General features: G+C 41.9%; 2 protein-coding genes and 1 non-coding gene across 7 annotated transcripts in view; 2 read left to right on the plus strand and 1 right to left on the minus strand.

Annotated features, from left to right (window-relative positions):
• LOC139296236 (nuclear receptor coactivator 2-like) overlaps positions 1 to 7,161 on the plus strand; it is a 35,423-nt gene extending 28,262 nt beyond the window's left edge. The window contains exons 12-22 of the mRNA XM_070918595.1: positions 41 to 262; positions 664 to 861; positions 961 to 1,069; positions 1,211 to 1,379; positions 1,890 to 2,210; positions 3,715 to 3,792; positions 4,453 to 4,891; positions 5,624 to 5,858; positions 5,994 to 6,144; positions 6,238 to 6,312; positions 7,035 to 7,161. Of these exons, the coding sequence (XP_070774696.1) occupies positions 41 to 262; positions 664 to 861; positions 961 to 1,069; positions 1,211 to 1,379; positions 1,890 to 2,210; positions 3,715 to 3,792; positions 4,453 to 4,891; positions 5,624 to 5,858; positions 5,994 to 6,144; positions 6,238 to 6,312; positions 7,035 to 7,046 (2,009 nt within the window). The 3' untranslated portion in view covers positions 7,047 to 7,161. The remainder of the gene's footprint in view (positions 1 to 40; positions 263 to 663; positions 862 to 960; positions 1,070 to 1,210; positions 1,380 to 1,889; positions 2,211 to 3,714; positions 3,793 to 4,452; positions 4,892 to 5,623; positions 5,859 to 5,993; positions 6,145 to 6,237; positions 6,313 to 7,034) is intronic.
• A 6,853-nt stretch (positions 7,162 to 14,014) lies between these two features.
• Positions 14,015 to 25,173, plus strand: part of LOC139296767 (ATP-dependent 6-phosphofructokinase, platelet type-like) — a 29,735-nt gene continuing 18,576 nt past the window's right edge. For 4 of the 5 annotated variants that reach the window (XM_070919279.1, XM_070919277.1, XM_070919278.1 and 1 more), the window contains exons 1-6: positions 19,046 to 19,119; positions 20,948 to 21,025; positions 21,596 to 21,785; positions 21,888 to 22,053; positions 22,529 to 22,573; positions 24,554 to 24,662. In XM_070919279.1, the coding sequence (XP_070775380.1) occupies positions 19,048 to 19,119; positions 20,948 to 21,025; positions 21,596 to 21,785; positions 21,888 to 22,053; positions 22,529 to 22,573; positions 24,554 to 24,662 (660 nt within the window). In that variant the 5' untranslated portion in view covers positions 19,046 to 19,047. Of the gene's footprint in view, positions 14,124 to 19,045; positions 19,120 to 20,947; positions 21,026 to 21,595; positions 21,786 to 21,887; positions 22,054 to 22,528; positions 22,574 to 24,553; positions 24,663 to 25,173 lie in introns of those variants that run through there. The other variant, XM_070919276.1, reaches the window with a different exon arrangement.
• On the minus strand, positions 24,969 to 25,060 carry trnar-ucu (transfer RNA arginine (anticodon UCU)). Its single transcript is given in 2 exon segments — positions 24,969 to 25,004; positions 25,024 to 25,060. It is a non-coding gene; the product is annotated as a tRNA-Arg (tRNA).

The following is a 25,173-nucleotide window of genomic DNA, read 5'->3' on the forward strand; positions in this document are numbered from 1 at the left end:
ATATAACAAGTTAAGAAAAGAAAAAACTTCTTCCTCCCAGCAGGCTTTAATGGTGCCAGGCCGGGCCAACCGGGGCGAGGTGCTCCTCCAGTGAGGAGCACGTCTCTGGACAGCAGTATGGGCCCCAACCCCAACGCTGGCAGGCCATTTCCTCCTCAGCACAGGAACAACGGCCCCTACTCCTTACTGCAGCAGCAACAGCAGCAAGGCATGATGGGAACACATGCAGGCATGGCCAACCAGGCTGCGATGGTCAATCCAGGTCAGGCAGGAAAAGAAATAGTATCCTGTCGGTCCCGCCTTAAAATACTGTTGTAATTCTGGTGCAGCTTTTTGAGCAAATATATATGATATCATATCTTGAAGTTGTGTGTATAGCACTTTGGAATTTTATTTACTGGAATATCATTAGAAGTATTTTTTCCCTTTCAAAATGAGTGAAAGTTTCTGCCAACACAGAGTTTTATGAAATGCAGACGTAGGGTTACTTCCAGGGGGATCACTGGAAAATTACGTAGAATTCAAGAAAATTCTTGAATCAAGTTTATTTGCATCAGATAGACATCTGCTCACCTCTTTGTTCCTCCTAAGAAAAATAAGATTTTAAGATTCTGTATTGTATAAAATTATAATCTCATCTCATTTGTGTTCTCCCCAAATCAGGCATGCTGAGTAACGGGTCAATGCGGGGCTCCATGCAGCAGGGCTGGGGTCCTCAGGGGCCCATAGGGGAAACTGCGGGGCCAATGATGGGCCAGGGGGTTGGACCTGGTCGCATGCTCCCCAACATGAACGCTGTGCTGCCCACAAGAGGCCCGCCTGGATCCAGACCCATGGTCAACATACAGATGATGGGCAACGGTGAGAAGAACAAGCAAGAAAGAAAGAAACTCACAAACGGAATTCAGCAAAACCTGAACTGATTCTGATTCTGTTCATGTGCTTTTTTCTTCCCTTCAGAGATGCAGATGGCAAACCCCGCCTACCCTCAGCAACAAGCTCCGCCCAATCAGACTGCACCATGGCCAGACCGAATGATAGCTATGGATCACTATGGAAACCAAAGCAGGTATGGCGTTCATTCCATCCTGAAGCATAAATGAAGAGTCATCCCATAAAAATAGACATGAGTAACAGGTCTAGGGTTCAGATGTGGGCTTTGTCTGGACCCTTGAGTCTCCTGTGACAATAATATCAATTTACCTTCCAGGCCACCGTACGGTGTCCCCCAGGGGGACAGGATGGGGTGTTGCGGCACAGGGCCTGAGGGACAGCCAGATGAAGGAGCCCTGCTGAACCAGCTGTGCTCAGTGTTGAAGGACTATGAGGGTCTGGAGGAGATCGACAAGATGCTGGGAATCCCAACGCTGGCTGGACAGGTGAGCCCTTTCAAACTGACCAGGCCGGGGAACAACGAGAAATGACTCACAAAAAAGTATTTTAAAGACTTTTTAATCATGTTCTTTATATTCATCTCAGTGAATTTTTACAACTTGTTTGATAACTTGTTCTGATTTCAGAGTATCCTACTCTTCTAGGTTCTCTGCCTTTTTTAAAGAAAAAGAAGGAAATTGTCAGATTGTTGTTTGTGTTGATATTGTCATTAAATGAGCGGAGCTGAGCGGAGCCTTTACTAACTAAATGAAAAGTCTGAAGTATTAAGAATATTTATAATATTAATGTTGGTATAGATTACATCACAGTCAACCACTATGCTTCCATTCGACCTGAGAAATACAAATTGAATGAGATGTAAGACTGCAGACTGAAGATCTACACAGAAAACAAAGGACAATGTTGAGGAAAAACTCTTCTTATGCAGAGTAACAACTCCAAACTAACTTTTGATTGATTCCTCTCACTCGTATCCCGTCCTCCCCGCCCTCCAGGGTCCTGTGTCAGACCAGGACCAGTACCTCAGCTCCTCGGACCCAGCGGCCAACATGAAGCCTCTCCTGTACGGTCAACACTACGGTGGGCAGCCAGGTTATGGCGCCATGCCTCCGGACGGTGGGTTCCACGGCCCCTCTATGGGCGGCCACATGGGGCAACAGAGGATGCCACCCGCTGGTTACCCTCCAATGATGAGGATGCCTGGGAGCGTGGGGCCCAGACCGGCCGGGATGAGGCCAGGGGGGCCTAATCCAGGAGTGCCACCTCAGCCCAACAACCTGAGGCTCCAGCTGCAGCACAGACTCCAGGCCCAGCTGGTAGGTGGCACCAAATATTTTATACCTCCGTTTTGTGATGTTTACCTCAGATTTGTAGCGATGGAGCACATACATGTGTGTGATTCAACATTTTGGTAAACAGAATAGTTGGTGGTAGTGGGAAACCAGCCTACTGGTAGGTTTAACTTCTACTGCATCCCTGCTGCAAACATTTCAGCACGAGGCTGCTGTCAAATTGTAACTCGTCATCCAGCTTTGTCGTCCTAATGTTGAGTCAAACTAACAAACAGCACACTGATGGAGGAGCGAAGGTCTAATAACACATGCAGTGCAACTTCTTTTTGAGATGGATGTTCTTTTGTAGTGCTGTGACCTGTCAGAGGTAAATCAGTTATATATAGTAAATCAGATATTCATGGTGAGGCCCTTCCCTTATTAATACCTGAGGACATTCACAAACACACGTCGTGCCTCTTCCTCCCTGTAAATACAAACATTTCTGTAATCAAGTGTAATCATGGATCTTGACTCACCTGGAATCCTTGTTTCATCCTTATTAAAATGCCAGACCTCATTACCGTGAAAAAAGACATTGTTGTCCTGTTCGACGCAGTCTTTGTTCTTTTCTCTTATTACATGTGATGCAACAGAGCCGGCTGTGATGCCAACAGGGTTCACTGAGTTTAAACAGCAGCAGCCAGAAAGGAACACACACACACACACACACACACACACACTGGCTGCACCTTATGTGACTGACTAGTGTTGTTTTTATTTTGCTTTTATAGTTACACGTGTTTATATTAAGGGGGTTGATCCCTTAATTTTGAAACATAATAATTCACCACAAGGGACTTACATCTCACTCTGAAGATCCATATTCACATATTTAATTACAACATACTGAAGTCTAGACTGCCACCTGGTGGACAGCTGAGGGAGAACAGCTTGTGCATATCAACTAAAATAGCACTGATGATTTAGCAGCGTGTTCAGATGTGAGACACGACTTTTGCACTTCCATCTGTACATTTCTGCCAGCGGGGAAAGTCTGAAAGAAAACTGCCTTCTGGAAACACATACATGAGTCACTCAGATTAAGTTTTAACACTGAAGTAAATACTTGACATACAAGAGTTTATTTGAAAAGTTAAGAAATAAAGAAATTTCACCTACATTGGCCAAATTTGAAATATTCTGTATGATGCAGTTATGATACAGAATATCCTTCATGTCTAACAAGATCCAAACAGCAACAGTCTCAATGCTCGTGGCTTGATGTGAACAAGTGGCTTTATGAGTGCGAGACAGTATTACACAATAGAAGAAGTGAGTAAACTATAAGTCTAAAAGAAACGTTCATTAGAGAAACCTGCCAGACCTGTTTTAACGTTCAAATGATTATAACAAATGGACATGACAAGTCAAGATGATGTTTTGAAACTAAATGTATTTGTTATGTCTGAGTGGTTGTTGTTGTTGTTGTTGTTTCCTGTAATTTCCCATTGAGATCAATAAAGTGCTCTATCTGTCCGCCACCTAGAACCGTCAGCCAATGGTGAACCAGATGAGTGGAGTGTCCAACATGAATCTACCTCTAAGGTCTAACGTACCAAACCAGGTCAGTCTATACATGTATGTATGTATCTCTGTCACTCTCTCTTACTCCACCTCACTCGGTAACACCATTCAAATAACCTCCATCACACCTCTGTGAGGCAGCCGTCAGTGCTGAAGGAAAGTGATGTGTGTTTCCTCTGTCGATTGTCGACTCTTGCGAGTCCATTAAAACAATAAAGCGTACTGTGTGTGTGTTCAAAGCCTCTTGATCATCATCAGATTCAGGCGATGTTTAAGCCTTCACACAGAAGAGTGTAATAGCACAGTTATACCAAGTTATTAATAACATATTGTGACATTTCCGTGTTAATGATTTGAAGCATTTGGTTTTGAAGTGATGCAACTTGTTTGTTTGTTTGTTGATTGTTTCCTCTAGAAAAAGGCACTTTCTAAACTCTTAATGTCTTGTTACATTTTCATCGTGTGGAAATGTACATTTTAGAAATTTAGAAGCATTAAAGTAATAATGTAAGACTGAATTTTGCGCTCCTGATATGTGCAAGATGTGTCTTAAACAGCCCGGCATTTGCTCCTATTCAACTCCCCTGAACTGCAGCAGGGCTCATTTACATATTCAGACCTCCTTAGAGTCTCGTTCACAGCCTGTTTGCATCCTGTTTCATTTGATCTAAGTGTCACCTTACTGTGTTTCTTCCTGCAGGGAACCCTCAACGCTCAGATGCTGGCCCAGCGTCAGCGCGAGTACCTCAGCAACCACCTACGTCAACGGCAACAGCAGCAGCAACAACACGTGCACCAGCAGCGTGCCATGATGATGCGGACTCAGGGCATCAACATGCCGCCTAACATGCCCACCGGGGGCGCCGCTCCCACGCCGATGCCCGTAGGCGGCACCAACCCGCGGCTCCCGCAGGGCAACCCGCAGCAATTCACCTACCCGGCCTCCAGCTACGGTACCGGCCTGCCCTCTCCTCCTCCACCTCCTCCTCCTCATCCCGGCTCCTCCAGTCCCTTCTCCTCCCCTCTCTCCCCCAGCCATCATCTGGCTAGCCAGGGCATGATGGGAAACGTAGGCGGGCAGTACAGCGGGGTAATGAGTCCGCCATCACAGCACAGTGCCTTCCAGTTCAGCAGTTCAGGTATATGATTAGAGCACAGCAGCAGCCTGTGTGCTTCATCGACGATGTAGTCGCTTTATAGTTGTGGAGGCGGTAATCAAATATAATCATCTTTGTTCAGACTGCAATCATTTAAAGTCCTTTTTTAAGTTGATTGGGTGTGTTGAAGGTTGCATGAATGAGATGTTTTACTGGATTTGTTTTTATGTGCAAATCATCAGTGTTTTTGTTTTCTGCTTTTACGCTCCGATCAACACTTTGTCTATCAGGTCAGGAGACCACATGTGGTCATTTTCAGGGTATCTTTCGCTTTCCTTCTCTTTTCTTTTATTTGTTGACTTCATGTGGTCTTCTGTCAGTGTTTTTTTTGTGAGTGCACTCTTTACCAAAACATTTTTAGATTGCAGGTTTCTGAAGTGAGGACTGAGTCGTATCCTTAGGATTTTATAGTAGTTTTTAAGAGTTCAATTCCTTGCCAAGGGCATTTTGACAGACATGGACATGCTGGCTGTTGTGGACATTCAACTTGTTACTTTCAGTTTATTGTTTGCTCTTTCAATTGTGGAGTCACCTTAACCAAGATTTTTTAAGATCAATCCCATGAGTGTTGTCTGTATGAAGTTTTGTAAGATCTCCAGATAGTGTCGAGTAGACTAGAAGTAGAGTAACTTACTTTTAGATATTAGTGTCTGGTTAGCTTCCACCCTGGTTATCATATCCGTCCATGAACCTTTTGTCCTCTCCAATCTGCAGGAATGAGCCAGCAGCAGCAACACCAGGACCCAGTGTCAGGCTTTCCATGTGGGGCTGCGACCCCGCAGAGCCCCCTGCTGTCCCCCAGGATGGGGCAGGGTCAAAGCCCCATGCTGCAGCAGAACCAGGGCCAAACTCAGCCCCAGGGTCCGAACCAGGGAGGAGCACCGGCCTACCAGGCGAGCACCGACCTCAACGGATGGCCCCAAGCTGCCAACATCTCCACCAGCAACAGGTAACAACAGATTGGGAATTCACCAGATGCTATGTGAACGTGAAGATTTGAGTTTGTTTTTAAAATAACAACTAGCATTTTCTTTCCACCGTGATTTGAGTCTTCTCAAACATTATGCCCTGTGCCTCCTTCCAGTGTGTACCCCCAACAGTCCCCGTCACAGTACTCCACGCAGCCCAATGGAGGATTGTACAGCAACAACAACGTGAACCTGAGAGTCATGACCAGCAATGGCGGCAACATGAACCAGATGTCAGGACCGATGAGCTCCATGAATACAGAGCAGGTGAGAGATGATTTCAGGTGAGCTCAGATACCGCCGACTATATACCGTTTTTATCATTTGATTCATATTTATTGTGTCGCCCTCATCATTCAGGTGAATGACAGCAGCCTGATCCTGGGGCAGCTGGCGGGAATTGACATGTTGACGCAAGATGGTGAAGCCAATTCTGTAAGTAGAATCTTAGTTGTCTTTGTACACATTAACTTGTATGTTATAATGTTAAATGCTTTCATGTATTAATCACATAAACATCTTGTTGTATAACAGTGGTGTTTAATAAGCCTGAATTTTGGGCTCAATTTTAGGTCCAAATTAGTCCCCAGTGTACACACTACAACTTGGACACCCCATCCATGGCATTGCCATCTACTACTACACCCATGATACTACAATTAATCATTTATAGAACAAGTTAAATTTACTTGAGTTTCTTCTTACAGCTGAGGATGCAGGTGTATACAGAATGCATCATTTCAGGTTGAATTTAAAAACAATTCTATTGCTGTCACGTAAATTACTTCCCATAATTATTCAAAAATGATTCATTAGATAAATACTTTGTTCCCTTTCAAGAGGAAGTTTGCTTTTACAGTTTGCACTTACGACACTTAAGGATAATCACATGAGAGTACAGGGAATAGAATGGGAAACAATAATGAACAGTAAGCACCGCTTTATATTGGAATAATTGAATTCCCAATTCCAGTTTCTTTGATACATGTTTTAAAACCCATCATAATAGAAAAGCCCACACATCAACAAGCTTTGAAACAGGTTCTTTTGATTTGACATGTTACCAAAGTATACATTATAAATAAAAGGACATAATTTAAGTCAAAGAAGCCGTTTTTTAAATGTCCCTTGATGATTTATTTCTTTGTCTCTCATAGAATTTCTGCTGACCCCGGCTGTGGTTGAGACAGGTAACCCAGGAGCCCATGTAAAAACACTGACGCCTGCTCAGTTCAGCTCACGGAGACGCATCGGGACGGTTGAGGACACAGGATGGAAACACTGCTCCCTCTGTCACACCAGCCAACTCGGAGAGGACACCCAAGACATGTAAAACCTTCTGAACATTTTATGCAAAAAGTCAGAATTCACAGTGAAACTGCCGCCTGAACCATCCTGACAGCAAATGCACAATAGGAGAATTCAAGCATCACAAAGAAGAATACTGTACCACTGCTGATTCAGGGTTTTGTGGGAAACCTCGTCACTTTCATCCATCTAATTAAACAATACACGTCACATTGATCTGTATACTTTACTCTGGGAATTCTCACATAAAACCTGGAATTCAAACTATCAAATTAAATTACCAGTACCTGTACTGTAGCAGTGTGCCCGATAAATTCAACATGATCCACAGAATTAAAAGGAAACAACAGCAATAGCAAACTAATATGGCAAACGGGGGCAGTCTCTCAGTAAACATATAAGAATACAATTGAAGCCTGATTTTCCCTTACAGTAAAATCCTTCTTGCATGGAGCTAGGATATTCATTTTCCTAAAATGCCGCTTGATGTATCTGGTACAGTATCTCTGGAAACTTTGGGATGTCCTCTACAATTTAGATTTAAGTTATATGGGTTTGAACAATGCTTACCTTTGCAACATTAGTTTGTAATCACGGACACACAAGTGGTTCCAGCGAGGTTAAACTTAGTTTAATTTTGAGACATTAGTATGATTACTATCAACCAATACGGAAAATGATCAACCTCTAGCGGCATTAACTCTGCATTTTTCACGGTTAGTTGCTGAGCTGGATAGTCAAAACAGCAAATAAAAATACTCAACTTTATATCTTAAGTGCGTACATTTACATTCATGCTTAGCTGGATTGAATTCACTGGATTTTATCAAGAAGATGTTTTCTTCTTTTTGCTCCTCAGAAAACCTGGTAATGGTGACACGAAGCTCCTATATAACAACAATGTTATGCCTTTTAGACAAAAGTGTAAAGTAGAATATCTTTCCACTTGCATCTCGCTGCAGTAAAACCTCCACATTAGTTAGGTTGCAGTGTTTGCTGATAGTATGTGCTCTGGTCAGATGAATGTACTACTAAAGTTTTCCCACTGAAAACACACAACTGTAAATCCTCTCAAGTGTCTGAAGCTGTGTATTTGTGATAGAGTACAAATTTTTTTATGTGCGCATTTGTGTGTGAAACTGAAACAAATGGCGTCACAGTTTGACACTGGAGAAGCGAATGGTTGACGAGCGTAAACGAAACCTCTGGATTTTATCTTTTATGGTTCTATTTTAGAGCCTAACTGAACACGTCAAATGAGAAGGTTTATGAAAAATATTTTACAAGTATTTATAGTTTTGAAGAAGTTTTAGAGATTCTTTGTATGACACAAAAAATCAAGGATATCTTTCTTTAAGAAAATCTCTCAAAATGGTACATTTTGATGTCGATTTTAAAATTAATATATTTCAACTGCTGTAGTTACAGGGGAGCTGTATCCCTATTTAATGACTTTTTGAATGAAGGTGAATGTGTATAGATAGTGTACATACTTAGATTTTTAATACCTTTTTTTCTCCTATGTGGTATTGCAAAACAGCAGTTTGGAGTTTTATTCCAACAAACATTTCTCAGAGAGCAGAAATATTTCAATGGTTCAATTAAACCTCAGTGGGTGAAGCTAAAGAACCAAGACAACAAGAGTGTAAGTCAAGGCACTCTAGTCAAAATATAAACAAAATGTTTAAATACCATGGACTCATTTTTCCAGGCTCCATCTTAGAATCGTGGCTGGTGAGCATGCTAGCTAACTGGCTTTCCTAGCTAAAAATCGGCTAGCTATTGCTATTTTAAATCTGAAAGTTCAGCTAGGCTAACTAGATAACCTAGTATCAGAAGCTTGAAGCTTTCCGGTTAAGTTGCAAAATGCTACGCTTCATATTATTTCTTCTTGTAGCCCTTAGCTAGCCCTTAGCTCTATCCAATGTCGGTCGCTCCGCCATTTTGGCTCAGAATGAAACACCTTGACAGCTAATGGATGGGTTGCCATGAAGTCTGGTACAGACATCAGGTCAGGTTTTAATCTGTCCAATACTTCGGTTTTTGACCAAAGACCTGCGAAACTAATGGCATTCCCATCAGCCTCAGCTGTACTCTTTCGTGCTCATTAGCAAATGTTAGCATGCTAACATGTTAAACTAGATGGTGAACGTGGTTAAACATTATACCTGCTAAACCTCAGCATGTTAATGTTATTGACGGTATGGTCGAATGTCTGTAGTCATGTTATATTGACCTGCAGTCCGCCCACTCACATTTAACCATTGAAATGATTTCTGCCTCCAAAGCAGCTTTGCCTCTAAAAAATACGTGTACAGCTAATAAAACTCCACTGCGATTCATTGTGAAATGACACTTTATGATTGCGATGTGCTGGCCTGCAGGGGTTGCGCAGGTCTCTCTGTCATGCTGAAGGACAATTCAAAAGTGTGTTGTTTGTTGTGTTGAGTCTTTCTGTGGGTGAAGCTGTGATCTGTGAAGGCATGTGATGAATACAAATTCAAACCTGTCTCAGAAGGACCTGGTCCCTTTTAAACAGATCGGTAATCCTTAATTAGAGAGCAGGTGACCCAGAACCTTTACAGTCCACAGTTATATGGACTTTTACAGACTGGACTTTGAGCATTTTGGGAATCGTTTCATCAAATCAAATTGAAAGGTGCTTTCTTTATTCATTAGGTGCTGTCTCATATAAGCTTGTAATTGTGGAAAAAGAAACTGGCCACGAGGATTTCTTGAATGCCTCCTTGAAGTGAAGCACATACTGTAACAACGATGTACGATTACTTTTCTCCCCAGAAGGAGGAGGATGTGAAAATGCAAACAGACTGCAAAACGTAATTGTTAAGGTTTTTTTTTTTTTTAAGAAACTTTTGCATTGATCCCATTTACCTTCACGTCCTTTCAGCTTTCGGCACAGTAAATTATACTCCAGCGTGATCACATATTGTGAACTCACAAAGATTCTACGAGAAAACGGAAAATGGAAGGAAATGGAAAATGTCGAACTCTGCGAAGGTTAAAGGCAATCAAGAGCAAGTGTAAACGCTCATGTACAGTAACTCCTGATGTTTTAGATGAGGGTGAATTATTTTCTCTTGATTTTCACAGTATTCATACAGTATATATTGATGACTTTTCTCAATTCACTAGATACTTTATCAATTGCAAAATACTGTAATTCATGTAAGTACCTTAAGATGCTAAAGACAAAGCATAATGCCTTAGATCTGTGATTCTCTGTCTGGTGTGTAACTGTAAGGTTTACAGGTGTATTACATGTGTCACATAACTGCTGAGTGAGTGTTTTACCGCTTCATACTGTAGCTGCAATAATTAGACGACCAGAATATTTATATTTTCTCCCAAGACGTGACGGTGAACAACCTGTGTTGACCTGAGCATCAACGTGGAAACTCATGGAAATTACAAAAATACTGCGTTAACGTTTGTAGTCAAAGAGCAAAAATGGCAAAATGATTCGGTTTGTAGTCGCACTGCATTGTTGCACTGTTAGTGCACAGTGCACCAGTGGGATTCTCCTCACTAACGGTGTGTTTTTTAAAGGGGCATTAAGTCATCTCTGACCTTTGCTGGTCTCTGTTGGGGACCAGTAGGGACTGCAGCAACATCAGTGTATTTCTAGATGGCATTTTGAACACTTTGAGCTACGGTGGCCTGTAACTGACATTAGTAACACAGTCAGAAATGTATGCAGTGATCCAGCCCCAACGCAGGACCGTACTATTACTCACCAGGCTCAGGCTGAATACACAAAGATCAGGCCGCTGTAAAATTTACTCCTGAGTTTCTTCTCGAGGATCTTTTATTTAAAAGAATCCTCTCTGCCCTGATGTTCATACTAAATATCTCAGCGGTGAGGCAGTCCAGTACATACAGTTTATTCACAGTGTTTTATTATGCAAAAGTCCAGACGTTCACACCACTTTATGCAAGCTGTCGACTCTAATGTTGCTTTTGCCAATGCTGCTTGTTAATTTATGATTCATGCCACTGTAAATAAATTATTTTTATTGAGCAGGACTGCTTCTGTCTTTTTATTTCATACATAAGGAGGTAAATCGCCTCATTCTGGTTTGTTGTTCTGCATTACAGCTGTTTACACATACTCTATATTTACATGAAGAATAATGTATTGCAGACCTGACACTGACGCTTATCACATGATACCATTATCCACCCAAAGACTAATGATATTTCATCACCGTAATCTGGTAAAAAGGCATTTCACAGTGGCTGAGCGGCTCTCTTCCTGTGTGTGCAATGCTCTCTTTAGAACAACAGGAGGCGACGTGTTCCAGGAATCTGAGATAAACATATGGTCATACTCCAGCTCAAGTTCCCATCACTGCCCTCCTGAATGTTCCTGTCGTATTAATCTTTGATCAACCTCCACTGAAATCATCCTGTGGGCTGCAGGCCTGGTGTCTGTGTTTGAGTCCTGATTCCTGATCCCATGACCTGGACCTGCAACCTCCTAAACCTGTTGGACTTTGAAGGGACAATCCATCGATTTTACACTGTCGTCGGGGTTATCTCTGCTCGTCCCCTCGGACTACACATTTAACAGGAAGCCTGTGTTACAAGCTGGGGACATGAAGTTTGAAAGATGTGAATGAATTTACCAGGCAGGGAAGGCATAATAAAGATATGGCATCAAGTTGCATTATGAGAAAAGTAGGATCACTGCCCCTTAAATGTTCTGCTTAAATTTAACTTTGAGATTTAATGAAGCTAAATCACTCCTTTATTCACATCTAATGTACTATAATTATAAAATTTAATTAGCTGCAGAAATGAGCATACTTGTATACATATTTCCCTGTAATGCATCCTCACATATTGACCTACTGATTTGATGTAAAATAAGAACCACTCTTTGGCCACGTAACTGTTGGTAATGACTCAACCAGATTCATGTGGCGTTCAAGAAGTTCCTTATTTCCAATGTTAAGCTTGCATTTGGAGAAGTGAGAAGCAGCGAAAACGTCAGGAGGACACATAAAACAAGGGCACATTTGAGCTACACAGACGTACACGCTGTATTGCCTTGACAAGACTTTTCCCTGCTGAAAGGAACTTGAAACTGATCCAGAACCTTATGTCCTCTGCATGGCCCTTCCAATCTAATCACAGAGCAACTCCCCTATCTGTTCCAACTTACTCTCAAATAAACCCTTTTGTCATGAATATATTATTATGAAATATAACAACTGTTGGCTGGCGACAAGCGTGAGATGCCATGCTGCGTTTGGAAAGATATAGTCATTGAGATAAAGCTTACAGCATACAATTGCTCAAGGTCATGAACTTCATGAAAGGTCATGAATTCTGTGTAACTTGTGGCTTATAGAGTTAAAACAACTCTGCAATAATAGTTAGAATAGTTACATACAAATATCAGAACTATAATATAGGAAATACGCAACTGCTGAGAACAGAGATGATATAAGTCCCCATATAAATATTTTAGAAGTATCTGAGATTTTTGTATCGGTATTCAATTCTTTGTTGCTGCCATTACATAATTCATCTAATAATCTAATCTCTTTTTGTTGCATTAAGTCAACGTTTCAATCTGTTACAACACTCTCACTCTTTAGTGTTTGTATTTCAAAGAAACTTATGAATTGTTAGTGGAAGTGTAACATTTCCTGACTGAAAGACCACAATCTCGATCGCGATTGGTTGGATTGTATTTCCACAGTACGTGATCTGTACGCCTATTGGATAATCCACCTGTCAGTCAGGAAAACACCTGCGTCATTGGCTGTCTGTCTTTGGCTCGTGAAAGCCAAACAAGGATGAAAAAAGTGAAGACCTCTCACTCTGACTCTATTACCAGGACGCAAACTGGGAGCTAGATTAGCCTTATATTACAGATATTTCCCATTTTTGAAACATTACAGGTTACTGATTAAGTTAGATAGAATTACAAGTAAGTCAGCTGGTTATAGCCAAAACTAAAAATCATCATTTTATTTTTAGAGGTTTTTGTGAAATTGTTACAACCACTGTTATTTGTTTGCTTGTACAAAAAAAACACTGTTTTCTGTAAAATAATAATTCATGCGTTTGTTCTTTTCACAAATATCCTGCGTTTCCTCTATTTTGAAATGTATATGTGAAGAAACTCTTCTCAATTCAAATCACGGCTATTACAAGTAATGGAAAAATGGTAGCTGTGAGGTCACATTTGCTCCAACATCCCCATTGGCTTCCTCAACCTCTGGCTAATGCTAGCTAATGTAAAAAAAAAAAACTAAAAGTTAAAATTCTACAATTGGGGGGATAACTATAGACTACAGTGTAGACAGGCCTATCAATTTATGATATCATTGTAAAATATTAATTTTTTGACAAGTTAACCTTAAAGTGAGACTGGGAGATCCAATGACCTGCAAGGCAAGGGTCACCAAAGGGGTAGCCTAGCCTAATTAATGGTCCAATTGATATTTAATTAGTGTAAAAACACAGTGTAACAATAGCACAAGTAGCAAAGTCACAAATTCACACAAAATAACTGACTGACAGCATATAGAGTCCCTCTTTGGGCAGGTGACTTGTGGTTCAGTTGAGCTAACGTTACCATCATTGTCCGTAGTCACATAAACATGGAGTGAGTCATCTTATGAAATGTAGGATCTTGGTTCAGGGGGCGTGTTTGTGAAGCTTGAGGGCGGTAACCACTGCAGTCCTACTACTGTACCTCTGCTGCCTCAGATACTGACAGTGTTACTTTCCGCCGCAGTCTTGTTGAATTGTACATTTGAATTGTTTGGCAGGTGACAGGGACCCAGGGACAGGCATGGCTGGCACGGCGGCACCGAAGCGGCAGGACACCCGGAAATTTTTCGAGAATCTGTCCGGTGCCGGTAAATCCATTGCGGTGCTGACCAGCGGAGGAGATGCCCAAGGTAACGTTGCGTTATTTGGGTTCCATTATCGGACAGCTCTGCTAGCCGTGCCGAGTCTACCCATTTAATTGATTTGGCCGCAAAGTGCTGCTATTAAACAGCAGAAAAACTAACTCAGCCCTCAACCCACGGTGTCTATGAGATATATATATTTTCAGATAATATACACTACGTTATTTGTGTTTTTTCTCAGCGGCACGTACGTTAAATCACGAGCGTCAAGCTAGGTTAGCTAGTTAAAATATTAAACACTCCTCTCGCTGCCGGTGTTGATGTCTGCAAAAAAATATGTGTAACGTTTTCCCTCTGTTACGGTGATGTTTTGAGATGATAGAAATAGTCCATATTAAATAGGAGTAATGACAGAAGCGCGTTAGCCAAAGACCTGTCCGATAATGGATGTGTCCTCGCAGTCTTGCCCGGTAAAGGGCTCGTTACGTTACAGTTACATTCTCCTGTGGAGCAAATCAATGAAGGTGCGGCTTAAAAAGGCTGCATCAAAGAGGAAAAGTTACGTCCATTTTAATAGTATAGTTTATATATATATATATATAGATATATATATCTATATATCTATAGATATATAGATATATATATGTGTTGTTATTGTGCTACCTTATTTATAGGCTGTTAAATGAATCTGAACGGCGGTTATGCAACAGCTGACTTCACTCCTGTCTCACATTTTTACATGGATGTTGCAATATTTATGACGGAGACAGCCGTTTATTATTACATTAAACCATATTGATAAGCCAGCCCTACTTAATATTAGTCCAGGTTCACAATAGGTGCGTTTGGATCATTTTGAAAGCAGCACTAATATCAACAAGTGATCGCGATAATTGAATAATTCAAAAGATGTGTCCGTTTACAGAAGCTGTTTCTCTCCTTATCATGCATCCTGCACCATTGCACCTGTAGGGCCTGTGTTGCTTGCATAGCATAGATGGCGCACGTGTGTGTTTGTGCATGCATCTGCGTCCCTGTGCCGCGTGCGTCCTATCAGGACATATCATTTAATCATCCACCCAAATGAATCATTACTATAATATGTCTCATAAGGAGTTCAGTCAGCATGCAGTGACCTTGCTGTAGGATTTTGAATCTATTGTATGTCTTACTGACTCAGGCCTGCCTATGTTTGCCCTCATGATGTAGAGTTTATAGGTTTCCTGTTTTAAGAATTGCATTAGCTTTGTTTCATTAGGCTTGTGATTCTCTGTGCAAATGTTGCAGCACTACAAGTTGACATCACAAAGCCCATAAACACCATCTCATTTGTTTTGATAAGTAATAGTTTTAAAAAGTTTTATTAAGTAGCAGTGATCAAATGAACTTCCCACCAGGAAAAAAAAAAGGCTCGTGTGTGACAGCAGATGCGTAGAAACACGTGTCTTGCATCACTGAGGATGAGTCGTGAGAGGACCAGTGTCAAGTTAGCCACACTAAAACACCCCACTTCCGAGTGAACCTTTCACAATAAATCTCATGTGTTCCAATTTACGCTGCTGCGCTTTTATTGAGAAGGCGCACTCGTCGACTTCCGGTGTGTTTGCAGGTGACTTTACCCTCCCTGTCACGGAGGGTGGTGCCGCCTACGTGAGGAGCAGCGAGTATGCACTGATGTGTGATGTGTTGCTGAATAGAAGGAGAAGGAAATGAATGCAAATAGACGCTCATTATTATATTGTATTAATAATTTATATTCATGGAATATATCTCCAAAGAAACGTATTATGTGTCAGATACTGAGCTTATAAGACATTATGGTGTCAGTGCTCATATAATGTTCCTGAAATATCATCAGAACGTGTATTTTAACTCTGACACATAATCAGCTGTATACTGTCCTGCTATGGTTTATCTATATTGTGCTCTGCCATCTGTACTTACTGTATAAACTGTAGGTTACACAGCTATTGTTGTCTTACAGGCTGTTACATAACGCCGCGTGCCTATAGGCTGTTGCTGAAGAGCAGCAATATGTTGTTTCTCAATCTCACTGCAGCGTATCGAAGCACGTCAGCTCTCATGCTGGATATTAGAGTCAGCCTTTGTAGAAACGTGTGACAGCGTTTTTAGTTCCTGGCAGTGCAGCCAGCGTGAAAATGATGCACAGTGTCAAACAGTTTCCAGAGTTTCCTCATTCGCAAAAAAGTTTGTTCAGACATACAAAACTGCATATACTGAATGTAGATATAACGTTTCTGACCTACTCTGCATAAATCTGATGAAGAAGAGTCATTGGTTTTTAGGATATATTGGATTTTTCTTCCCATGTTCTATTTATGATCATAAATTTAATTAATGTGAAAAAATAAACAAACAAACAAAAAACCTATATAAGTGATTACGGAGGCAAATGTTGCTACTACTCTGCAGAGTACGTGCATACATGCACACACACACACACACACACACACACACACACACGTGAGATGAGATGCGTTCGTGTAGTTCATCACCATTGTACGTCATTCAGTGAAATCACTTAATTAATTTGTTGTATTCCTTTTTGTTAAACTCATTAAACATATTGTCCAATCCAAACTCTTTTCACATGTTTGCACAGATCCCCTTCAACCAATCGGCACTGTCCTGGTCTCTTAGCAACACTAGCTCATGCCATCAGCACTCGTTAGCGTACAACACTGCCTGAAACTAAATCCAGGCCTGCATACTGAGTTTTCTCCTGTGAAGGAACCCCCCCCTCTTTGTGCATCCATCCCACATGTAACCTGCATTAGAACGTTATTACTATGCCTCAAGGGCAGCACTAGCTATGGAAACTAACTGTTTGTTTAAGTCTTTGAGGTAACAGAGAGCAGGATACACATATTATCAGAAACACACAGATTTAAAATGTAACATCTCAATCCCAAAAAGATGTATTGCTCTTTTGACTGCTGACAGACAGAATTACAGACGTGTACGATCCAGTCTTCTGTAGATTGACGTGCTCGTTTAGTTTAATTTGGACCTGAAACAATTAATCTATTAGTGGACAGAAAACAAATCTATTTCGATAACTGATAACTCATTTAAGTCATTATTTCTAGCAAAAATTCCAAACGTTCTCCAGCTCCAGCTTCTCATGAAAATAATCGTTAGTTGCAGCACTAGCTTCTCATGAAGTGGCGCGATGTGGCGTGGCTTGCGTTTTTTTGTTTTCATGCGGTGCTTTTGTCTCTCTGAACTGAGCCTAAAGCATGGCAAGGGCCAATGCACGGGACGGGTAGTTTAAAGCGTGTGGTGTGGGAAGAGATCTGGCAGAGAGAGCCCTGTTGGCCATGAGGGGCAGCTTGTGCCTGCCGTGCTCAGTGCTTGGCTACACCCATGCTGCCACAGAGACAAGTCACTGCATGTCGGTATGTGTCATATAATCAAAGTCTTCAGATGATTCACAGGGAGATGGTCTTGAGACCCTTCGGGATGTTGAATGAAGGATTTTGACAGAACAACGGATTTGGTAACATCACCTCGAGATTAGGAACTGATGATGGACATTTATTGTTCATTTCTGACATTTTGTAGACTTAACAATTCAGTGGTGACTCACACATGAACTGATTATGAAAATAATCAGCAGTTGCGGCTGTAATTCTCATTTGCTGTCTATTTTTGTTGGTAATGATGGTTTATTATTGGCTTCCATTCCCAATTTGTCCATTACGATCATTCAGTTTTATCACTGCTCTCAATCTGCATGCAGGTGCGACTCTGAAGCCAAAAACAGATACAACCCTCCCTCAGACACTTTTTTAAATGAATCAATACCAATCAATCAGGGTATCAGCCTTTGTCTGCTTATGTGAAACTGTGCAGTCCCTGTGTCGATCACAGCCTCGGCCTGAAATTTATAGTCCGTCCTGTTTCTAATTTCACTGAGTGCTCCGACAGACACTTTGTTGTTTGGCACAAGATCCTCAAGGGCACTCTGGTATCTCTCTCTGTGTCTCTGTCTCTCTCTGTGTCTCTCTGTCTCTCTCTGTGTCTCTCTGTCTCTCTCTCTGTGTCTATGTCTCTCTCTGTCTCTCTCTGTCTCTCTGTCTCTCTCTCTGTGTCTATGTCTCTCTCTGTGTCTCTGTCTCTCTCTGTGTCTCTGTGTCTCTCTCTGTCTCTCTCTGTGTCTCTCTGTGTCTCTCTCTGTCTCTCTGTCTCTCTCTGTGTCTGTGTCTCTCTCTGTCTCTCTGTCTCTCTCTGTGTCTCTGTGTCTCTGTGTCTCTGTGTCTCTCTCTGTCTCTCTGTCTCTCTCTGTGTCTCTCTGTCTCTGTCTCTCTGTCTCTCTCTGTCTCTCTCTGTGTCTCTCTGTGTCTCTCCGTGTCTCTCTCTTTTGACCTCTTTACCTCTCCTGCTGTCTGCTCGTCTGTCTGGCTGCTGCCACTCCCTGTTTATGCTGTTATGTTTACATTTTCTCTCTCTCTCTCTCTGTCCATCTATGCCTTACTGAATATATCCAAAGTTGTGTGGAAGAAGGAAGCTTTTCTTTTTCCTTGAAATCACAAAAATGTTTCTATGCTCGCATTATTTTTTGTCAATGGTAAATGCAATGACAAATTACTGATGGGAAGGTTTGGCTGTAGATATAGATGTGAAATATTGACATTTAAAGTTTGATGGATTGATGATGAGTCGTAACAGAAACAGCTTTCTAATGTTCTGTTTTTTTCTAATGTATTGCAAACGCTAATATAATAACAAGTCCCCTTGACAGTTGGATTTACACAAACATTAGTTATTTGTGTCCTTGTGAAAAGATGCTTTCGTAGAATTTAAGACAAGCTGTAAAATAACTTCATGGTTAATTCCTCCACCTGTCCAAAAGGACTTCACTATAGGCTACTGTTAAAGTGACAGTCACAAGAATGAGAAAGACTGTTTGTTTCCTTGACAACCAACTCTTCTCTGTCCTTTCCCAGGTATGAATGGGGCGGTTCGGGCCGTCGTCCGGATGGGCATCTACGTGGGAGCAAAGGTCTACTTCATCCACGAGGTGAGGCATGACTCATGACTCAGGCTCCAGACGTGGCCTCCGGGAAGTCTGCAGTCTCTGTCGCACTGAACCAAATTAGTCCTGACGAGCCTTCCTCATCGGACTGTGATTATCTTTTGAGAGAGCCAGCAGGACTCAAAGACTTGATGGTACCCTGCATTTGGTACCAGAGTCATGCATCATCTGGATTTGACCTTGAAAGGTTGAGTTCAGATAACTGTAATGAAGTGGATTTCAGTAAACAAAAAATACGAAAATAAAAATTTAAATGTTAGATTTACCAAGAGGAATGTCACAGACAAGTCCGTGTGCCATCATCATAACATTTAAAAAATCACATATTAAACTACCCACGTAGAAGCATCAGCTGTGTTGAGTTATTGGTTCCTAAACAACATTCAACACGGTTAGCCACCAAAGACTAGCATCCAAGATTAATGTTGTGGGATCAAATATGTAAAGATTTGCAGCGGGCCAATCACTCCGTTATTTAGTGTATCTGAAACGTTTCTGTCCTGCAAGGCATTCTATAGGGCTAGACACACTGTCAACAAAAGCTGCCCTTCATCGTCATATCTTAGGAACATGATGCATATCACAGTGCTTTGTCACTTTCAGAAAGACGTCTCAATTGTTGATATTCCCTTTAAATTGCAATGAAGGCAATACTTTTAACCCTTTGCATCTTCCCTTGGTGGAAACACATTTTGGACTCTTGGTCTGTCTCCATGTCATCTACTGTCATTCATCCACTGTCCCCAGAGGGAAATTGTACTTCCTGTTCATTGCTGAAACTATTTAAACTCCCTGTAGGGTCTGTCTATGTTTATAAGCTGCTGGTGTAACACAGATACACCGGCTTGTTCGTAGTGAATAGCCGGATTTAGTGATTTAATATCAGAAAAAGCAAAGCAACAGTAAATCCCTGTTTCATTAATGTCTTTGCGTCGTTCGATATTGAATGTCTGATAATATATATGCAGTTTGAATGGGCATGACGCCACTGATGGTGGTGACACAGGCAGATAGAGACGATCTGGTCTCAGGGTCAATATAATTGGATTAACAGGGCCAGCCTTCATCCTTCACTGGCTGCGCTGTCCTCCCCATCAGCCTCGAATAACCACTGGGCAGTGAGTAATCACAGCTGACTGCCATGATGCCTTTATTGTGGTGTGGACTCCGGCTGGTCGTTTGGACATTGTAACTAGAAAATAAAAGTGGAACCTAAAAAGCATTACTAATAACATCTTTAGTGCTTAAATCATTTGCAGATGAATCAATTAGTTGATCTTAGTTGAATTTAAGAGAGGAGCTAAACAACTGTACTCTGAGAGACTCCAACACCAGTTCTCTGTCTGGATCACCAACTATAAACCTCACACCACTTGTGATCAGTTTGCACTTCCCCGCTCTGAATGCAGATAAACACGTGCATCATTTCCACATTTTCCCATTTTCTGTTAATATTTCTTGACTTTTGTAGTACTTATTTATTTCTTTATTTCTTTATTTTCTCATGCTATTTTTATTGTTATGCATCAATATAACAAAAAAATATTCCTTGTGTGTGAAAACCTACTAGGAAATAAACCATTTTCTTCTTCTGAAAATGTCATTTTTGTCTGTGGGATTTTTTTTACCGCATTTTGACATTTTATAGATTAAAAATGAATTCCATAATTGATAGATTACTTGATAATAAAAACATATATTTAACATATTATGGCTCAGGAGGAGAATAAAGCGACCTATGGTCACAATTACTGTTTATGTAGGTGTCATAAATGATCCAGTGGACATTTATTGTATTTGTCTGTCCTCTCAGGGGTACCAGGGGATGGTGGACGGTGGAGACAACATCAAAGAGGCGACATGGGAAAGTGTCTCCAGCATGTTGCAAGTGGTGAGCAGAGCTTTCTGTTTCAGGTCACACACATCAGGTTGAAATAAAACTATCCACGTTTCCTCTTCTGTGCTTTAATCAATGAAACTCTTAGATTTAGCTATCATTAAAAAACTGTGTTACCGTTGTAATTACCGCTGTATGTTTTAGCGCCATGAAATGCTATTTGTAAATGCTGTCTGACAGAGTGGAATATCTGCTGTGTTGGTGGACGTCTGTGACGATCATTGGAAGTGACTCAGCAACAACGCTATTAGCTTTGAGCCAAATGAGTCTGTGATTGAATTAGACCTTTTCACCGTTTGTCATAGTCAGACATTCATTGTCTAAAATAGGATTACATTCAGCACAACGGTGACAAAATATTTATGATGTAGATGAGCAACATTATAAACAACCAGCAGTGTAAGGAGCCATGTTGTCCCAAAAAACACTGACAAGAATATCACCACAATAAGAGATCATCTGAAAGTACTTTTTCACTTGAAGACAACAGCATAACTAAACCAGCAGAAGAGCAATTTAAGGAGAGAATAATGTGATTTCCGATTGTATTTCTGTTTCCCTCAGGGTGGCACAGTCATCGGCAGCGCCCGCTGTAAAGATTTTCGTACCCACGAGGGCCGCCTGAAAGCCGCGCGCAACCTCGTGCAGCGCAGCATCACCAACCTGTGTGTGATTGGTGGAGACGGCAGCCTGACCGGAGCCAACCTGTTCAGGGAGGAGTGGAGCGGCCTGTTGGATGAGCTCCTCCAGCAAGGTGATTGCTCACTGCGAGGCTTTCAGTTGACTTTACACACCATAACGCTCTGACTTTACAGTGGTAAAGAGAAGTGATCTCCCTCCCTCTCATGTTTTTCAGGTCTGATCGATGAGGAAGCCGCCCGCAGTAACTCGGTGCTCCACATTGTGGGAATGGTCGGCTCTATCGATAATGACTTCTGCGGCACCGACATGACCATCGGCACCGACTCGGCACTGCACAGGATCATCGAGGTGGTGGACGCCATCATGACCACCGCTCAGAGGTGAACCGATGCTGAGAGGAGAGGAGACGAGTGGAGACAAAAAACAACTCGTAGCAAGACAAGACATAAGAAGGCTAAAATAATACAAGACATGACGTGAAAGACATTAAGAAGTCAAGATGTAAGACATAAGAAGACAGACGTGACAAGACGCACATGGAGATAAGACCCTCTTTAGACAGTGTAGGGTGAAGGTTTCAGTGAGTCTCAGCCATCTGTCCTGCACTGACCTGCTTCAACAGATCAGTCAAGTCAGTTTTATTTACATAGCCCAGTATCACTAAACACAAATCTGCCTCAAGGGGCTTCACAGTCTGTGCAGCATACGACACCCTCTGTCCTTAGAGCCTCGATTCGGATAAGGAGAAACTCCCCAAAAAAAACCTTGGAACAGAGGAGGGATGTCGCATGTCCACTGGGTTTCATTGATGTGAAGTGCTTTTTCTTGTTTCTGACATTTCTTTTGTTTTTCCAGCCACCAGAGGACATTTGTGCTGGAGGTCATGGGCAGACACTGCGGGTAGGCACTTTTCTCTGTGTTAAGAGTGCACCACAGAGAGATAAAAACACCATACACAGAAGAGCATTCTGTATATATACATAACAATATGTAAGGTCTTTAAGTTAAATATGCTCCTCCACACACTAAGTCTCAATAACCAAACAAAACACACCGATAACTATACTTCAGTATTTTGTAAGGGTGGACATATTGATAAGTGAGGTCCATGCATACAGTGCATCCGGAAAGTATTCACGGCGCTTCACTTTTTCCACATTTTGTTATGTTACACCCTTATTCCAAAATGGATTAAATTAATTTTTTTCTTCAAAATTCTACACACAACACCCCATAATGACAATGTGAAAAAAGTTTTTTTGAAATTTTTGCAAATTTATTAAAAATAAAAAACTAAGAAATCACATGTACATAAGTATTCACAGCCTTTGCCATGAAGCTCAAAATTGAGCTCAGGTGCATCCTGTTTCCACTGATCATCCTTGAGATGTTTCTGCAGCTTAATTGGAGTCCACCTGTGGTAAATTCAGTTGATTGGACATGATTTGGAAAGGCACACACCTGTCTATGTAAGGTCCCACAGTTGACAGTGCATGTCAGAGCACAAACCAAGCATGAAGTCAAAGGAATTGTCTGTAGACCTCCGAGACAGGATTGTCTCGAGGCACAAATCTGGGGAAGGTTACAGAAAAATTTCTGCTGCTTTGAAGGTCCCAATGAGCACAGTGGCCTCCATCATCCGTAAGTGGAAGAAGTTCGGAACCACCAGGACTCTTCCTAGAGCTGGCCGGCCATCTAAACTGAGTAATCGGGGGAGAAGGGCCTTAGTCAGGGAGGTGACCAAGAACCCGATGGTCACTCTGTCAGAGCTCCAGAGTTCCTCTGTGGAGAGAGGAGAACCTTCCAGAAGGACAACCATCTCTGCAGCAATCCACCAATCAGGCCTGTATGGTAGAGTGGCCAGACGGAAGCCACTCCTTAGTAAAAGGCACATAGCAGCCCGCCTGGAGTTTGCCAAAAGGCACCTGAAGGACTCTCAGACCATGAGAAACAAAATTCTCTGGTCTGATGAGACAAAGATTGAACTCTTTGGTGTGAATGCCAGGCGTCACGTTTGGAGGAAACCAGGCACCGCTCATCACCAGGCCAATACCATCCCTACAGTGAAGCATGGTGGTGGCAGCATCATGCTGTGGGGATGTTTTTCAGCGGCAGGAACTGGGAGACTAGTCAGGATAGAGGGAAAGATGAATGCAGCAAAGTACAGAGACATCCTGGATGAAAACCTGCTCCAGAGCGCTCTTGACCTCAGACTGGGGCGACGGTTTATCTTTCAGCAGGACAACGACCCTAAGCACACAGCCAAGATATCAAAGGAGTGGCTTCAGGACAACTCTGTGAATGTCCTTGAGTGGCCCAGCCAGAGCCCAGACTTGAATCCGATTGAACATCTCTGGAGAGATCTGAAAATGGCTGTGCACCGACGCTTCCCATCCAACCTGATGGAGCTTGAGAGGTGCTGCAAAGAGGAATGGGTGAAACTGCCCAAAGATAGGTGTGCCAAGCTTGTGGCATCATATTCAAAAAGACTTGAGGCTGTAATTGCTGCCAAAGGTGCATCAACAAAGTATTGAGCAAAGGCTGTGAATACTTATGTACATGTGATTTCTCAGGTTTTTTATTTTTAATAAATTTGCAAAAATCTCAAATAAACTTTTTTCACGTTGTCATTATGGGGTGTTGTGTGTAGAATTTTGAGGAAAAAAATGAATTTAATCCATTTTGGTATAAGGCTGCAACATAACAAAATGTGGAAAAAGTGAAGCGCTGTGAATACTTTCCGGATGCACTGTATGTGCACTGGGTAAGAGTCTGTTTAAGAGGCTGTGTAGAAATATTTCACAACAAATATCTGTTACAGGGAAGTAAATATTCAAAACAGTTGTTAAGATATTTATGTGTGTGTGTGTGTGTGTGCAGATACCTGGCCTTGGTCAGTGCCCTGGCATGTGGAGCAGACTGGGTTTTTATTCCAGAAATGCCTCCTGAAGATGGCTGGGAGGACAACATGTGTCAGAAACTGTCTGAGGTAACACACACACACACACACACACACACACACACACACACACACACACACACACACACACACACACACACACACACACACACACACACACACACACCAGAACTTTAAAACATAGCTCAAGTGTTTGACCAGATGTCCAACGCACTATCCATTACACCACAGAACCTGTTGTGCAGCCAAAAACATCAGTAAGTCGGAGATTGAAGTTTGTAATAAAGATTCATCTGCAGCAGGAGTCCCACACGTTGGTGACTGAAGCTCACCTCCACTGAAGTATGCGACAGCAGCAGTCACGTTGTAAAACACCGACTCTGGTGGGACTCGAACCCACAACCTTTGAATCACTTCTTAAGTGTTTGACTAGAAGTCCAACGCGCTATCCATTGCGCCACAGAGCCTGTTCCACAGCTTTTCCTCCATTACCCACTTTCACAAAATACCCACTTCCCTAGTTGTGACATCCACATCAGTTGGTTGTTCATCTCACCTTTACTGTACTTCTAATCACAAC

Source organism: Enoplosus armatus, chromosome 14 (genome assembly GCF_043641665.1).
Source record: "Enoplosus armatus isolate fEnoArm2 chromosome 14, fEnoArm2.hap1, whole genome shotgun sequence".
Classification (NCBI taxonomy): domain Eukaryota; kingdom Metazoa; phylum Chordata; class Actinopteri; order Centrarchiformes; family Enoplosidae; genus Enoplosus; species Enoplosus armatus.